We start from the raw sequence: 17,833 nt of genomic DNA, 5'->3' as shown, positions 1-17,833 counted from the left end.
TATATTTTGAGGAATTCCATGTAGTTTTTTGATTTTTAAGGCCATGCATAGGAATATGGTCCACATGAGAAATAAGTATGTTGCATTGTAGAGACATTGGATTTTGGTTTAGAGCTGTACGTACACTCTAACTACATCAGTAAATGGGGGTTTTGAATTACAAGAGAGCAGAATGTGCTATTTTCTATTGAAGAGCTGAGAAGGCTGGCTGCATTCTTTCATCTGTCAGTGTAATGTTTAAATGAACCTAAGAAATTCTCTCTTGGAACAAAACATCAATATATTAGGGAGAGCTTATCTGTAACCATTAGTCTTGTAAACTGTGTCATTATCCCAGCTCTTCAGAAAATACTGAAGAAAAATTACTTGTATTCATGTTTCAGATCTCCCTTCTTTTGTTCTCCCTTCACCCCCTCATACGTGGGCTGAGTTTCTGCTAACATCAGCGGGAGCTGTGTGTATGTATTTGTCTTGAGAGAGAAATGTAGGGGTTAATACTTTATTTTTTAATGCTTCAGGCTGCCTGGAGACTCAAGAACAAGAATAGGGTTCATAACGTTTGACAGCACTGTTCAGTTTTACAACTTGCAAGAAGGTCTGTCTCAGCCTCAGATGCTGATTGTCTCAGATATTGATGGTAAGTAGAAAGAAAATGGAAACTGAATTTTCGAGAACTGCTGGTTTTTAATTTCCCCAGAAGAAAGGCTGGGATCTCTCAGATATTTTAGTATTAGGTCAATTTTATTGAATGAGTAGGGAATATATGTTGTTTTAAAAATCTTACACTAATTGCAGAGTAGGTGGTGTTTTAAAAGTGAAATTCAGATGTTAATTTTGCTTTGAATAAAACAAGCTTTGTATAGACTGTATTATTCTCTCTATGTATCAGAAAAGTAGACTGTATTTCATAGTATGTATAGCAGTGGGCAGTAGTATGTTTTGTTCTATTTTAATCCCATTATTTTCTCTAATAAAATGCTTTTTTCCATTCTCCCTACAGATATTTTCCTACCTACACCAGATAGTTTACTTGTAAATCTCCATGAAAGCAAAGAGGTATGATAGCTCAAAATATATAATTATAGAGTTAAATATTGAAAATAGAGGTTCGTTTTTGACTTTGAATGCAATCCTGCCTTCATTATATGTAATTTCAATGCTACTTTTTAACTATAGAAGTATTATGTATTGTTTGTTTGCATCAGTTTTTTAAGTTATGACTTTGTTTTCCTTAGTGTGTTGAAACTAAGCTGAAATGTTTAGTACTGTTTGTTCATCACTTCAGTTACAGCAATACAGCTTTTCAGAAATAGCAAAAACCTCATGCTTGCCAAACCTCATAAACCCCTTTCAATCTGTTCTGCAGCTGATAAAAGATCTGTTGAACGCGCTACCAAACATGTTCACCCATACAAGAGAAACGCACAGCGCGTTGGGCCCTGCTCTTCAGGCTGCCTTTAAACTGATGTCTCCAATGGGCGGGCGGATTTCTGTCTTTCAAACTCAGTTACCGTCTTTGGGAGCAGGGCTTTTGCATTCCAGAGAAGATCCCAATCAAAGGTCAAGCACAAAGGTACAAAAACTTCCTTTAATACGTATCTTGTTAGACTGGGGACTGGCCACGTCTTTCTGACTTGCATAGTTCTGAAGATTAGTTCTTGGTTTTATTTTATAGCAATTCACTAAATTTTAATTATTCAACGTAGATGTTTGTGCATTTGAGATCACTAACTTATACGTGTATGTGGGGCATTACTTGTTTCAAAGTGCACGAGCTGTTGTTTGGGCCTTTGGTCCGTAGCTTTTCTTGGCAAGCAAAAGAAGCTGCAAATATCTCTTACTTAGTTAATATCAACCTGGGTTTTGAACCAAAGTATGAATATGTTAAATTGTAGATAAAAAACATGATTTCTTACTAGTTTTATGTCCTTTTAGTTTACAGGATCTGTTAAGTGTTACATAGTTACATGGATGTTTATTTGTATGAGAATGTAAACTTCCTTGTAAGTAGGTTCATAAGTGCTTGTAAATGTAAACTTAAAGGATATGAAGCATAGGGAAAATGATTTCTGCAGGTTGGAAATGCCTATACATTATTGCTTAAAGGAAACTTCGTTATGATACTTTGCTGCCGAATAATATGTTGTTTGTTCCATGAAGTCTTAAGAGAGTGTGATCCTTGTCTTGACTATTTCCTGTATAATTTATTCACCAAAGGTGGTCCAGCATCTTGGTCCAGCAACAGATTTTTATAAGAAGTTGGCACTGGACTGCTCAGGCCAGCAGACTGCTGTGGATTTATTTCTCTTAAGTTCACAGTATTCCGATTTAGCTTCTCTTGGTAAGGAATACCAAATGTATGCCTTCACTCTTTCCACACTTGTTATTCTTCAGATGCACATGCTCTTTCAGGAATTCTTAAATCATGTAAATCTTCTTGTGTTTTATAAATGCAGCTAATGCTGCAAAGGAATTGACTTTGAAGTTGATAGCAGTAAAAACCAGGAGTATTGGCTTGGTGGTATCAGATAATTTATTCTGGGGTTTCACAGTTTGAAACTCGAAGTTACTCTCCTGCTCGAGAACAGTAAAACAGCCAGACGGCAAGGAATTATGAACATTTAATCATAAGGGTAGAACAGAGTTCTTATCTTTCAGCGTTAAACCAAGATTCATCTCTGCACACATACTTAGTTTTGCCTCTACCCATTAAATACTTCTGCATGCGCTCCTGCCTTAGCTGCAAAAGGTGGCATGCTTTTTGAAGTAAGTGTATGATTAGTTAATTTTGTGCTGGGGTGACATGTCACTGTCTTCAGTGGCCTGAGTCAGCGCCAGTTCTCATTGTCTTACAGATGTTGGTCATATCAGGAAAAAGATGAACGTGGATGTGTCTTTCAGAAGGTTGTACACAATTTTTGTGTCCCAACCTCACATTATGGTTTTAATTATTGACTCTGTGTTTTCCTCTTTCACAGCTTGCATGTCCAAGTATTCTGCTGGATGCATCTATTACTATCCATCTTTCCATCGTAGCCATAATCCTGCTCAGGCTGAAAAGTTGCAGAAAGACCTTAAAAGATACCTTACAAGAAAGATCGGATTTGAAGCAGTTATGCGCATAAGATGCACAAAAGGTATGTTTTAAATACTGATTCATCAGGAAGAGTTGATGTAAGCATCTTAACTGTCATTTTGAATGTGCTTAGTCTTTTGCAACATTCGATTTCAGGTTATTTCTCCTTCACTGAACACTAAAACAGTTGTCTTCTTTACATAAGTTATGTTAGCTTTTGCTGTTTGGGTATCTGGGGTTTCTGGTTTGATTTGTTTTTTACTTTAGATGGCACCATCGTACTTCAACTCAGTTGACGTATGCAATGTAAGGGCATAGTTCAGTTTGGAGTGTTCAAAATTGAACATGAACTCTACAGGATCATGCTGAAATGTCTAATGGTTCACAGAATTGATTCTGCACGATAGTTAGAATAAGTATTTTTACTGTTTTCTTAAGCGTAGCTTGAGGGCTGTGGGTTTTAATTATTGATTGGAGTTTCTCAGGCTGTTTTAATCTCACTCTGAATTATTTAATCTGCTTCTAGGTCTTTCAATACACACTTTTCATGGGAACTTTTTTGTACGATCTACTGATTTGTTGTCCCTTGCCAATGTCAATCCTGATGCTGGATTTGCAGTACAAATGTCCATCGAGGAAAGTCTGACTGACACATCTTTGGTTTGTTTTCAAACAGCTCTTCTGTATACTTCCAGCAAAGGTAAATTAATTCAAATGAAGTGGCCACTGAGGTTTTTGTTTCTTTCTCTAAAGTAATGTTTGTATAGTTAGTTCCACAGCCTTTTGTTTTTCTCTATACCCTAAGAGAATCTTGTCAAAGCTAGTGAGCCTACTTGATAGTTAATCACATAATGTTATTCTTTATAAACTCTGTTTTGATGGGAAAATGTAATTTATGTCCATCTTACATAGAGCTGATTCAGCAAGACTCCTTTACTTAAAAGGCATACCGTTCTAAGCAATAACATGTTTGGCACACACTTTGTCCAAAATCACAGACCCGTGATGGATTGAAGGGGGTTGCTGGTACATTGGGTGGGCACGAAGAATAGCAGCTACTTTCTGTTGTGGAGGATGCCACAATGTTTTGGGATGGAAATCAGTGTGCTGCTTTTGTGAGATTAAGGCACTTACTGTGGTTTGAACTTGTGGTGATTCATTAGTTGAACGCTTTATAAAGTGTTGCAGAATTTGAACAGGTTAAGAGACAGGAACAGGAGACTGTTACAGTCATTGCCTGGCAGGTAAGTTTTTACAAAATAAGCACATCTTGGATGAGGGGAGATATGCTGTAATAACTGAATTTGTATACCTCTTTCTACCAGGAGATAACTGTGTAATGACTTCTGCTTATTTTTATTAGGTGAACGTCGAATTCGAGTGCACACACTTTGCTTGCCTGTAGTGACTTCCCTGGCTGATGTATATGCAGGAGCGGATGTACAAGCAGTTGTGTGCCTCTTAGCAAACATGGGTGAGTATGGACCAGGAAGATTCAAATATCTTTTTGTATGTTCTTAATTTTGCCAGTAGCAAATGAAACCTGAATGTTGTAGCAAAAGGTTGGAGTGGAGCACGCTGAAGCCTGAGAATACAAAAGATGACAAAATCAAAGTTATAGAGAAACTATCAACTTGAATATTCCTTAGTCTGGTACTTACTGGACTTTAATCTTTTAAAAAGAACCTTCTTACATTGTTCTCTACAGGTTTGTTTGTTTGTTTTTTAAGGACAAAGAATTGTGACACACTTGGATCAAAACCTTCATTTTTGTATCATCATTGTTAAAATTATGCTGACCTTAGTATTCCAGGATGACTTAAGAGACAAGAGTGATTCAGTTTAGTGAGATGCTGGAGACTAAAAGGGAACTTACTGACAACAGTGTATCTGAGATGTACATTAGTTTTCTTTGCTTCTGTCCTGTTGTTCTTGGATTGAGGTTTCTTTTTGCCTACTTGTGAGTCATAAGCAGCTGTTACATAGACTGATCTCTGCCACTGAACGTGTATAAGTCTATGCAGCATTTTATTATATGTTATGTTATATATTAATATAGAAATAAATCAGAAGAAATAAACACTACCTCTGTTTCTCATCGTAAATGTCCATTCAGTCCAGCAGGTGGCTTCCTCAAACCAAAGGATTTGCGGCCCTTTTTCAGCAGAGAGAGATAAAGTTTTTTTACACTGATCATAATTATGCTGCTGAAATAATGCAAGAACTTTCCAGGGAGGGAGGGATGGGGGGGAATATCAAAAACAATTGCTGCAAATCTTATCTTGGAAGTAGAACAGAGAGAGTTTCATCAACAGCTAAGTTATTTGTATAAGGTTTAAAACAGGATTTATATTTATTAGGCTGGTGCAAAAGTAATTGTGGTTTTGGACTGTGAATTTTAAATCATTGTAACTAGGCTCAAACACATCTTTATTAATCAAAATGGGAGCCATTACAATCAACACATTTTTGCCAATGAGAAATAAGTTTGTTTATTCCTATAGCATAACAATCCATGCATGCTTGGGGATTCTGCGAACTCTTGGAAAGCATTTTCGGCATCCTGCTGGTTGTGGAAGCATTTTCCCTGTGAAATGTTGTCGAGATGCTTGAAGAAGTGGTAGCCGTGTGGTGAGATGTGAACGTGGCGGATAAGGCAAAACTTTATAGCCCAATCCGTTCAACTTCTGAAGCGCTGGTTGTATGACCTGCGGTTGGGGTGTTGTCATGGAGAAGAATTGGACCCTTTCTGTTGACCAAAACCAGCTGCAGGTTTTGCAGTTTTCAGTACATCTCATCAGTTTGCTGATTGTGCTTCTCAGATGTAACGGTGTCACTGGGATTCAGAAAGCTGTAGTGGATCGGTGCAGCAGCAGACCACCAAACAGTGACCATGATGGTTTTTTGGTGCAAGTTTGGCTTTGGGAAGTACTTTGGAGGTCCTTCTCAGTCCAACCACTGAGCTGGTTGTCACCAGTTGTCATATAAAATCCACTTTTTGTCATACGTCACAATCCAATCAAGAAATGGTACATTGTTGTTGCATAGAATAAACTTCAAAACAATGATTTTTTTTATTTTCGGTCAGCTCATGAGGTACCCACTGATCGAGCTTTTTCACCTTTCCAATTTGCTTCAAATGCTGAATGACTGTAGAATGATCAATGTTGAGTTCTTCAGCAACTTCTTATGTAGCTGTAAGAGGTTGTAGCTTTGATGGTTGTTCTCAGTTGGTCATTGTCAACTTCCAATGGTTGCTGCCAAGCTCCTCATCTTCAAGGCTCTTGTCTCCTTTGTGAAGCTTCTTGACTGAGCACTGCACTGTACGTTCCTTAGCAATTCATGGGCCAAATGCGTCATTGATGTTGCGATTGTCTCCATTGCTTTACAACCCATTTTGAACTTGAATAAGAAAATCACTCGTATTTGCTTTTTGTCTAACAACACTTCCATAGCCTAAAATAAATATAAAAGAAACAGCAAATAATAAGTCATTAGCAAAAAAAAAAAAAAAAATAAAGTGAGAAAAGCACATTAAAAGGGTGTATAACATAACCACATTTAAGAATGTATTCCAATATCAAACAACAAATTTAATGCAAAAACCACAATTCCTTTTGCTCCAGCCTAAGTCTTGAGTATACACTACAGCTTTAAACAATTTTTTAAAATCTCCAAGAGTGGGGAACTAGGGAGTGGAGATCAGCCACGCTGTATTTTTTAGGCATCATGAAAGTGAGGTTCTGTATGGGCAATCATCTCATTTACTCCTAAAAAAAGTTAGAACCATAGGTGTGGGGTTCTTAAAAAAAATCTTAAAACAACACCCACAACTAATACTTTCAAAATTCAAGGGAATGAATGAGGCCACCTCTAGTAATTTATTGTATCTTTCTAACCCAACAGCTGTGGATCGCTCAGTTTCATCCAGTCTTGCGGATGCAAGAGATGCCTTAGTTAACGCCGTGGTCGACTCCTTGGCAGCGTACATGTCAACTGCCTCAAATCTGCAGCAGTCTGTGCTGGTAGCACCAAATTCCCTCAAGCTGTTTCCACTGTACATTTTGGCCCTTCTCAAACAGGTATATATAATCTAGTAGATTAATATTTCAGTGCGTAGAATTTGTACTTTAAAGTATCAAGAAGGAAAATGAATTTCCATGGAGCTACAATAAAATCTGTTACAGAAACTGAAGTGATATAAAGTTCACATAGAAGCAGTTACAACTTTTTGATATTTTCAGTATTATCAAACATCATACTTAAAGAATAAAGAGATGGCATACTACAGGTTTTTGTTATGAATAAATCTCACAGTTCTTCTTTTTCTTATCATGAATAAAATTTTATTAAAATTTGGTGAGAAATTAAATCATACTTGTTTACCTACTTTGGCTTAGTGATTACTGCAGTCTCTAATATACTGATCAGGTCTTTGTTTACTTGTGCAAGTAATGCAATTAATGGTGGAGAAAAAAGGGACCATTTATTATCAAGAGGATCTGTGTGAAAAACAGAAGAGTGGCTGAGAAATGTTAAGGGATTTTTTTAAATTGTCTTTGTTAAAAGTGATAAAAAAGATTGGGATATAGAGAAACCAAAATGCTTATGGCAACCAAGGAGAAGAGGACTTTGTTCTAGAAGGGAATATGAACTTCTATTAGAGGAATATTCTCCACTGAATCCAAATATGGTGCCTACTCCATTGCGTTGCTTTTAACAGCAATTGTTTGCCAGTTGCTTCTAAAAGAGATCTGAAAAATCCAGTAGGAAAGAGAGTTACACAATAAATTTTGTCCTATGAGAGCCTGGTTTCTGCTATAAAACATAGAAATATATTTTCCTTCCAAAGCTTTTCCTTAATGTTTAAGTCTTACTAATATAAAATCAGGCTTAATCTTATCCACAGTGGTATCTCCTTTCAGCTCTGCTAGGCTAGTATTTTCCCATGGGATCTTGCATTGATGAGTTTCACAGACCAGTAACATTTGTCAAGAATAAAAATGAGAAATGCCAGCCCAGTCACATAGAAGCATAACACAAATTAGGGGGAATTTGTTTTTTATTCTTCTCCATCAATATGGAGGGAGAATGGATTAAGTTTTAAAAGGTATTTTATTCAAGTTGTATTTGATTAAGATTCTAATGCATCTCAATAAGAGAGATTTCTTTACGAAAGCTTTGCCGTCTTTGCTTGACAATTTCAAAAAATCTGAAATAGAGCTTTTTAGATGTGACATGAAATATAGGATTTGAGTAACAAGACTGTTCTCTTACAGAAAGCGTTTAGAACAGGCACGAGTACACGCTTGGATGATCGCGTTTATGCAATGTGCCAGATGAAGAGCCAACCTCTTGTTCATTTGATGAAAATGATACATCCCAACTTGTACAGAATAGATAAGTTGATTGATGAGGTAATGTATGAAGCCTGTTTTATAGCATCTTTCTGGTTTTGATGGTCTGTGAAAACTGATGTTGTGCTGCACTAATTTAATGAAAAGCTGTTATTGTAATGTAAACTGAGCATTTTCCATAAGTTACAAAAAAATCAAGGAAAACATGTATTTCAAGTTTTGAGTTGCAAGTACACTAGTGTTTTATCAGCAGGACTGTGGTTTTACTTCACCTTGTTTCATCAACCACAATAATTCCATGTTTTTCTTTTGTTCAAAGAAAGCAGAGACAATTGTATGCATTGGGAACATCTCCAGTGCGGTTTTGTGGTTTAGAACTGTCTGGGGCAAATGGGTGAAATAGATTTGGTGGAGGATTCTAGGTTTTGGATATTGAAACCAGATTGAGTTGCCTGCAATAAGATTCCGGTGGATTCCTCAGACTGATGTGGATGAAGTAGAATTGTACTTGTAGATGGCTGTGATCAGACTGAGGAGAAAGTTTGGCATCTCTGGCATGAGAAATTTTACATACACAACTTAAATGAACCTGCATTGTTCTTTTTAGGTAATAAAGTGCCTTTTAGGTCAAGTAATATTCTAGAATTGTTTGTACATAATCATTTTAGGCTTAACATGGCATTTTGTTACATGAGAATCCTCAGGTTTTCTAGATATTAGCAGTGGGTTTTGCTGGGTTTTTTTACCTGATTAAGATTTTAAAATATGATTTATTTGTATTCTAGTGTTATTGAGTATTGGTTTTTGTTACAGAGTACAATACATGTAAATGACAGAGTTGTTCCTCAGCCACCTCTTCAGAAGTTGTCTGCAGAGAAGCTGACGAGAGAAGGAGCTTTTCTTATGGATTGTGGTTCAGTAAGTTACTGGTTTCGCACACTCTTTTTTTTTAATTAAAAAGAAAGGAATGCTGAATTATTGAAAGCGCACATTCCCGTCTTCTAAATTTTTAAAGAAAGGCATGCTGAATTATTAAAAGCACTCAACTCTTAACAATAACAGTGTAGTGAATCAGCATTCCAAGTCACCTGCCACTAATCTGTATTCCAGTGAAAGGCTTTCATATTTCAATCAGAGGAGTATCTTTAATTAAGGTTGCATATTAAGGCTTCAGAGGTTAATTTTTTCATGCTAGACTGATCAGAATATACCAAGTTTTCTTTTGTTGTTGTTGTTTTTTGTTTGTTGGTGGTGGTTTTTGTTTTGGTTGGTTGTTTTTTTTTCCTGGAAACAATGGATTTCCATTTTCAAATGTTTCTCATAGTGGTTATTAAACTGTATGTCCTCCAGTCCCTCTAACAACACTTCTCATTGAGGTGGGAGACTTCTCAGTTACACACAAATATAACTGGGTTTGTGATTTGTGGCTTGCGTGATGTAGGAGTTGGAAGAGCAAGGTAGTTGTGTGTGAACAAAATCCATAGGCAAAGTTTAAGTTAATCGTACAAGTTACATTAAAACCACACTGAACTGGGTAAAGCATTATGCTACTCGAATAATGTGATAAAACATTTTAGTACTCTAATGACAGTCTAGAAATGGCTTTAAACCTCGTATGAGTTTAGGGGTTGAGTGTCACTGTTAGACTAGCTTCGGTCTCCAGATGTCTGAAATGATTACTTTTGGTGTGTTTTGGTAATGGATGCTTTACTGTGACTTGTTTAGATTGGGAAGTCGGTGTGCAGTAACAGATACAGTGGTGTGACTATAACATTTGTATTTTTTTCATTTAGGAGATAACATGGGAAGTCAGTGCCTTAACTGTTCTGATATAGATGCATCCTGCATCCTCGTTGTTTCAGTATTTGCACTCTGCCTATATTATTTTGACATTTAATGATCTTATTCCAAATTCTGCAAATGTATTAATTAGTAAATTTACAGATAATAAACACCGAGATGCATAAATGAATTTTAACTGAAGCTCTTCAGTGATACATTTGCATGAAAGGTGTTATTCCAATTACTTCACCACTTGTCTCTTTCTCTAAAGTGTATGCAAGGCCTCTACTAAAACCGGTTCTGATATCTTACAGACTTTCTACATTTGGATTGGAAAAAACTGTGATAACAACTTCATAAAAGATGTCCTTGGATACCCAGACTATGCGTCAGTACCACAGAAAATGGTAGGCGTTTTAATGAGCTGTGTGCTGTATAGTGCTTACATTTGGAACCTACACTTAATCTATTTTTCCTGCATTTTTCATTTTTTTTATCATGTAACAACTAATTAGAGAGTTACTGGGTACCTTCTAATCTCTTGCCAGCTTCATAGGAGACAGGTAGAAGCTGTCAAATGCTTTCAAGGAATGTAAACATGCAGATTTTGACATTCATGGAATGCCAAAAAATTCTTCTGTGCTATTACTGCTTTTATTATTTTTATGGAAATACATGTGGGCTCACAAGAACAGGATGGAATTTCCTAGAATTAATACAAAAATTATCTATTCAGGCGTTTTAATTCCTAAGAGTTATTTTATTTATAGCATGGTTTTCAGAAGCCTTACGTGTTCTCTGAACCTGGTGTGAGATACCAAGTCTATGGTATGAAGTGATAAGCCTGTAAGTAAAGGATAAGAGTTAAGTTATGCTCAGCTTCAAAGCCTGAGTCCATATTATGTAAATTTTCTGCTTATAAATCTTGCGCTGTATGAAGGGGAAAAGTGCCAAGTGGTAATTGTAAGAACAAGTAAGGGTGGTGGTGAGCTTTGAGACTACTGTAAAATTGGGCTGTGTGTTCAGAGATCTGTATTCTGCTTGTATGAGCAATTTAAAACTGTCTCCTGTGTTTGGCTGGTGGTAACACTGGTTGACAGTTTTCACGGAAAACTTGGATAAAATAAGAATGATTTATTTTCAATTATTATATAGCATGCGTTATAAAGAAAATGAAAGGAAAAAACCTAACATAAATAGAAGTGCTTTTAAATTACATCCTCTATTCATTTCCTACAAAGGTAGCAATGGAACTACTTTTAAATCTGTAATCAATTCTTTTATGTCATATTAATTGTCTTAAAAGCTTGTATCGGCCTAAGAGTTGGTATATTTAACTCAGTGAATGGCTGAAGTTTTTTTTAATTCTATTTTTTCAGCTCATTCCCCAACCAAATAGTATCCAGTATCACCTTTGTGTTGATATTTCCTTACAGTTCAGATCTCAGTTTATGTTTTGTTCACCTTCTCAGTGGTATGAAATGCAACATATAGTAACTTAATTGACAGGGGAAGAGAAGGCAAGCATTTTGAAAATACAGCTTTTAAATGAGCTTGCTTTCTAAATACTTTTGCACTTAATAAGAGAGTTTAAGTTAAAGCTGTAGTGCTTCCTGCAGAACAGATATTACTGAACTTTTGTACTTTAAGCTGAAGAAAAAAATATGTATGTGTAATCTATGCTTGGTAATTTCATAATAGAAATTGTAGCTTCGGTCATGTTACAGGTATCAGTTTCTGGTTTTTAAAATTGTCGTAATAATAAAAATGACAGCTGCTTTCATTTACCTCTAACCAGACGCAGCTTCCTGAAGGGGATGCACCTTCTTCAGAAAGAACAAGATCTTTTATATCCTGGCTTAGAGACAGTAGACCTTTAAGTCCAGTTCTTCAAGTAATAAAGTAAGTATTTGTTAGACGCTGAGTAATTATTGGCGGCTTGTATTTACAGTTTCTAACTGACGCTGCTGGGAATATCTGACCCAGAAGAAACAGAATAATACCCTCTTTTCAGTGGATATAGTTCTGTTATCTAAAACCCCTTAGCAGCAAAGGGGATCTTCGAATCTAATGCAGATTCATTTACTAATAGTTTTATTGGTAGTAATTAGTTGTATGTTTTTTTAATTGTTAAGAATATACTAAAGCAGTGGATATCCTTGTGATCAGTGGGGTTTACTGGGTGAATTTCTGGTATAGCTTGTGTAATTGCAATACATACATATAGAAAAAAAAAAAACGAGGTAAGGTTAATAATCTGTAGATGGGTTAATAATTGCATATATTTGTTACTGAGCTCCATAGGATAGCAGTTGATTTATGACATATGAGCCTTTTCAAGCCATGACCTGCTTAAAGAATTCTAAGTGCTATAAACTGTTTGTACTTGGGTTTCCATTTGTCTTCTCTAGACTTCTTGGTTCACTGAGCCTGATGGGAGCTCACATTTTAGAGAGTGCGATGACTTTTCTCAGTCAGATAAATAATATTTAAATGTAAGACTAATGTCTGACACTTAAAGCAGAGCTTTACTGCACACTGTGCTCTACCAGTACAAAGGACTATGCCCCAGCAACTATTTGCTCTGTCCCAGCGAATTTTTATTGGGGCAATAATTTTGGATGCTAAGTCTTTCACATGTTTACCTTCTCTTATTCTGTTGCCAAATAAGCAAAGCTGGGGAGGGGATTGAAATGACGTGTAACCAGAGATGTAAGTTTTCCAGGTTTTTCATGTCTATCAGGATTTCATGTAACCCTTTCAGAATTCATTGGCAGCAGCGTATTTGTGAACTTCTAGAACAAAATCCTTTTTATGTTCCCTTTTCTGTGTTTCTACCAAATACTTTAAATGCAGTTTCCCTCACTTTCCTACTATTTCATAGTTATTAAAAAGATACTGTTTGATAGTGTACTGCAGATCCTATGGTTTTTTTCCTAAACTTCAGATTACTTGCAATTGTGGTATCTTTGGACTGAATCTAGACTCCAGAGGACAGTAAGCAAGGACTTTTGCCTCTAGCTTGAATTTACAGTGGATTTTTTGCTCCATATTTGAACTAAAATGTCTTCCTCTCTCCTTCCAGAGATGAGAACCCTGGTAAAACAGAATTTTTTCAACATTTAATTGAGGATCGGACAGAAGCAGCCTTCTCATATTATGAATTTTTACTTAATATTCAACAGCAGATTTGTAAGTGAACAAGGAATAAATAGAAGAAGAATCCTGACTTCAGATAGAAGCGTGGGCCAAGAGAAGCATATGGGAAGTTACGAAAGTGGCTGCTTGTTCTTCACAATATACAGTGACCAGCACTGTTTTGGAAGCTTTACAGATAAAGTAGACATTTCCAAAAAGAATTTTGCAGATTTACTTCAGTCTAAAAGTGCTAGGAGTGATGAAACTGTTTCACTAGTCATCTTTAAATTGGTTTATACATGTTTCCAGTTGTGCGGCGGTATGGTGCTCTGTTTATTGCAAGCTGGTGAATTTATGTAGCTGTGTGGGATGATATTTCTTAACGAAATGTACAATTAGGTAAAGCCTTTTTTCCTACATTTATTATAGTAGCCCTTCCAGATCCAAATTCTTAACAGAGATGTCAAAAGGCAGTGCTGTATGTTGGTTGTTTATATGAATTTCTTTTTAAAAGGAGTGATTCATATTTACTAAAGACTTCAGCAAATTCCCTGTGAAAGTTGTAGAGTTTCAGTAAAGTATATCAATTGTAGAAATAAGATATATAATGTACATAAGTGTTACATTTGTAAAGAAAATGTAAAAAATGTAACTAAAAAAAAGACTTAGTGTGCAGAATTGTTGAGTGCTCAATGATGAATTGTTGTGTCCCGGGCTAGACAATGAAGTTGACTATTAAAAACATGCTAAAACAAGTGTCCATGTAGAAAGAACACAGCTGCTATTAATTTTAGGTGAATTTATTTATGATTGGCTTACTAATTAAAAATATTTTGCTTTATCATGTGTTTTTATATTTATGCAAGTATAATCTTTTTGCAACTAAACTCTTAACATTGAAGAGAACACGTTTACCACTTTATTTCACAGACCTCTGGAAGGGAGGAGAAAACGCTGCATAGTCTGAAATGATCTATTGATATAAGGTTCCTAAAACCATTACGTATTATCCTGAAGGAGTCATATCTGTTAACCTGGTTTACGTTTTGTAAACTACTGTAGTCTTGGTCCAGGTTTTTGTAACTTGTGTTGTCAGCCATTTAGAGTAAACATGGGTAATCAATCACTCACACTTGATTTAATTTCTGCTGTGAAAAACAAATAGGGAGAGGTGTAAAAATTAATTACCTTTATCAATGAAAGGAAAGGCTTTAAAATGTCAAAATTCAAAATGTAATCACATTTGCATCTTTCTGACACCTTGTTCTTGTTAATGTTTCGGTAACTCAATGACTTAGGCTTTTTGATAGATTTATCTCAGATTTTTAAATTGGTTGTTAAGTTGGGGTGGTTTGGGTTTCTTTGGGTTTTTTAGCGGCACATTAGGAATCATTCATAAAGCACAATCGCTCATACTTACTATTCTGAACTTTGGTTTAATGAAATGTGACTACAATGAAATAACTAAGTCCAAAAAATTAAATTATTATTAGTATAATTATGTTTTAATTTTAAAGTAGTCTTGAAAATGCTAACATTGCATTTTAACTGCCATAGCCCCTGGATCAAATAGTCAAGAAAAAACGTACTAGCCATGGTTTGAAAATGCTTTAAAAGCTGCACTAAATCCTGCAAGTGGTGTTATTCTGCATGTTAGCACAAACTCATTGGAGAAGATACCTTATAAGTTAAATCTGTGTGTTGTCCTTAACTTAATGTGTTTAAGTTACCCAAAGATTACTGAGGAGACACTTTCCATTGAGTAAATTAATTTATCATGTAATAAATGTCTGCGGCAATGCTGAATGTTGTCCCTAAATCAGACCTGTTTGTAGATTAATTTGCATTGGGTGAAAGCTGAATGCTGCTGAAGAGTGGGGCATCTTACAAATCATTTGTAATTGCAGAGATGAGAAGGGCATGTTACAATTTTAAATGCCTCATGATAGATGCTTCTGACTTGTAAGCTTGTTATTGAATATCTGGGAACATACTATGCCATGATGAATTGCAACGTATTCTGTAAAACCATTACTTAAAGCTTTATTCTTCTATAGTTTTTGTATATAAAGATGATGAAAAGTACATCTTGAGAGCTGTTTGTTCAGTAAAGTTATTACACGGCACAGAGGATCTAGTTATTTTTTAGTGATTATTGAGCACATCTCCATTCTGACTGATGCTTAGTTTAAATGTTAAAAAGACAGTCTCGCAGAAGCGTCTTGGATTTGAATCATCCCAGGATTAAAGTGCTGAACTGTCCAGAGACGTTTTCTAGCCATCAGGGACTGAACTCTTGCCAAAACGCCTTCAACGCTGCACAGTATAAATCACGTCTATTTAATGAGAAAGTTAAGATTTGCTGGGCAAAATGTTTCCCAGCCCCAGCTAAGTCAGTCTTGGGGGAATCAGTTCAAATTCTCAGCATTTCAAATACTGACATAGTTCTAAAAGCAACATCTCATCCCTCATTTATCAAATAAGTAGTTATTGTAGTCCAGGAAGCTCTTACGATGGTAGGACACATGATGCAGCTCCTACAGAATTAGTAGTTTGATTCTCTGTTATATTCTTAAGCTGATTAGAAATAAGCCCATTCATTAATCTTGATGTAGAGGTTCATGGCAATGGAGAAAGGATGTCCAGCTATAGGTGATTTTGTTTGGCTTTGGTTTTCTGTACATTTTGCCAGATACTGAAAAAGATGGGTTTGTTGTTACTGTTGCTTTTAAATAGACAAAATTAGTTGTTGGTAACCCTGAGAGTCAAGAGCTCTTCAGTAATTTTACATGCGGAGTCTTTTATTCTTTTCAGGCCAAATAAGTTTTAAGATTTATTTTTTTTCCAAATTTTCAAGCCGTGGGACAGAAGTGAGTTTTTGAGGGAACAATTACAACCTCAGTCACTGATTCCTGTAGCTCTAAGCATTAACTCATGCAAAAGTCCTGAAAGATCTCATTTTAGTTTCAGTTTTAGAGCACGTTTTGTCTCAGTGCTGTCTGTGGATTGCGGGCACATGTGGCCGGTTTCAGTAACAGTGGGTTTGGGGATCTGAGGCTCTAACTGGGGATGAATTTATGGAATACCCAAATACGTGTCAGTTACTACGTCAAAAATTACTTCAGTGACTTTTTGTTTAAAAGCAGTTATTCAGATTTTAATACATATTAGTTATATTATATAATTCTTTCTGCATCTCCCGTGTGAGGAAAGGCTGAGGGAGCTGGGTCTCTTGAGCTTGGAGAAGAGGAAACTGAAGGGTGACCTCACTAATGTTTATAAATATATAAAGGGTGAGTGTCAGGAGGATGGAGCCAGGCTCTTCTCGGTGGCAAATAATGATAGGACAAGGGGTAATGGGTACAAACTGGAACACAAGAGGTTCCACTTAAATATGAGAAGAAACTTCTCAGTGAGGGTGACAGAGCCTGGCCCAGGCTGCCCAGGGGGTTGTGGAGTCTCCTTCTCTGCAGACATTCCAACCCGCCTGGACACCTTCCTGTGTAACCTCATCTGGGTGTTCCTGCTCCATGGGGGGATTGCACTGGATGAGCTTTCCAGGTCCCTTCCAACCCCTGACATTCTGTGATTCTGTGATAAAAGGAGTGGAGGTGTGTCTACATACACTATTGCTTTTCTTTCCTGTGAAGGATGTAGAATATAATCACTCTTTCAGAATCACAAAAGTTAAGTTCTGACTAGAATAGTGTAATGGTAATACCTCTTGGGCTTAGATATTTAACATAACAATTTCTTTGGTACAGTTGTTTTGGGAATTTTAAACCAGGGTGGGCAGACTGCAGTGATTTATTGATGTATTTTTCTTTACCTGTCCGTTCCTAGAATTTTTTAAAAAGCCAGTTTCTAGCAGCCTTGCATGCCTTTTATATACAAAAGCAGCGATCTGGAAAGTGTGGTTACAGCTATTCCAGCTAACTGGGGTTTGAAGTCTCTCTTGGGAACATTTTGTTTTTCCTCACAAGCTGCTGCTGATGCCTCCTCATGAAAAATCCAAAGGCATCCTGCTGCTTTGAGTGAGAATTCTCACATGATTAGTGCCACGTGATTATCACAAGAGCAATGAAAATTCAAATAACCACCTTATATAGGTGATTTTTCAATTTATGCTCCAGTCCTGGATTCTTACAGATTCCACTTGCAGGGCCTTTGATGCTTTTCCCTTCATGATTTTGATAAACAGAAAACATCAAGTACTTTACAGAATTGTTTTCTTATTTTCCTCTGAATGTCATTAGCGGAAGTGATGGCGCTGCCTAATTAGGAATGTCAATCATGCACAAGATTTGAGCAGTCACACACTTCTACACAAGAGAAATGGAGGAGATTGCAGAACTCCTGGAAGCATTTCAGATCCTATTTTTAAAAAAGGGGGGAGGGCTTGGAAAAAGGAGATTTGAGTTTTTAATCCTGTTTTCTTGCATCTGTTTATGATTTTCTGGTTTATATTTTCTTTAAGCTA

At 36.3% G+C, this 17,833-nt stretch overlaps 1 protein-coding gene across 2 annotated transcripts in view; it reads left to right on the top strand.

Annotated features, from left to right (window-relative positions):
- Nucleotides 1-15,438, top strand: part of SEC24B (SEC24 homolog B, COPII coat complex component) — a 43,154-nt gene extending 27,716 nt beyond the window's left edge. For both annotated transcript variants that reach the window (XM_065062334.1, XM_065062333.1), the window contains 13 exons: nucleotides 519-637; nucleotides 1,001-1,056; nucleotides 1,367-1,573; nucleotides 2,218-2,341; nucleotides 2,979-3,137; nucleotides 3,603-3,776; nucleotides 4,440-4,550; nucleotides 6,983-7,158; nucleotides 8,356-8,493; nucleotides 9,247-9,351; nucleotides 10,530-10,622; nucleotides 12,014-12,117; nucleotides 13,301-15,438. In XM_065062334.1, coding sequence (XP_064918406.1) covers nucleotides 519-637; nucleotides 1,001-1,056; nucleotides 1,367-1,573; nucleotides 2,218-2,341; nucleotides 2,979-3,137; nucleotides 3,603-3,776; nucleotides 4,440-4,550; nucleotides 6,983-7,158; nucleotides 8,356-8,493; nucleotides 9,247-9,351; nucleotides 10,530-10,622; nucleotides 12,014-12,117; nucleotides 13,301-13,415 — 1,681 coding nt within the window. In that variant the 3' untranslated portion in view covers nucleotides 13,416-15,438. The remainder of the gene's footprint in view (nucleotides 1-518; nucleotides 638-1,000; nucleotides 1,057-1,366; nucleotides 1,574-2,217; nucleotides 2,342-2,978; nucleotides 3,138-3,602; nucleotides 3,777-4,439; nucleotides 4,551-6,982; nucleotides 7,159-8,355; nucleotides 8,494-9,246; nucleotides 9,352-10,529; nucleotides 10,623-12,013; nucleotides 12,118-13,300) is intronic.
- The last annotated feature ends 2,395 nt before the right edge of the window (nucleotides 15,439-17,833 follow it).

This window comes from Columba livia, chromosome 4 (genome assembly GCF_036013475.1).
Source record: "Columba livia isolate bColLiv1 breed racing homer chromosome 4, bColLiv1.pat.W.v2, whole genome shotgun sequence".
Lineage (NCBI taxonomy): Eukaryota > Metazoa > Chordata > Aves > Columbiformes > Columbidae > Columba > Columba livia.
The sequence above is the reverse complement of the archived record's forward strand: the minus strand, read 5'-3'. Positions and strand labels throughout refer to the sequence as shown.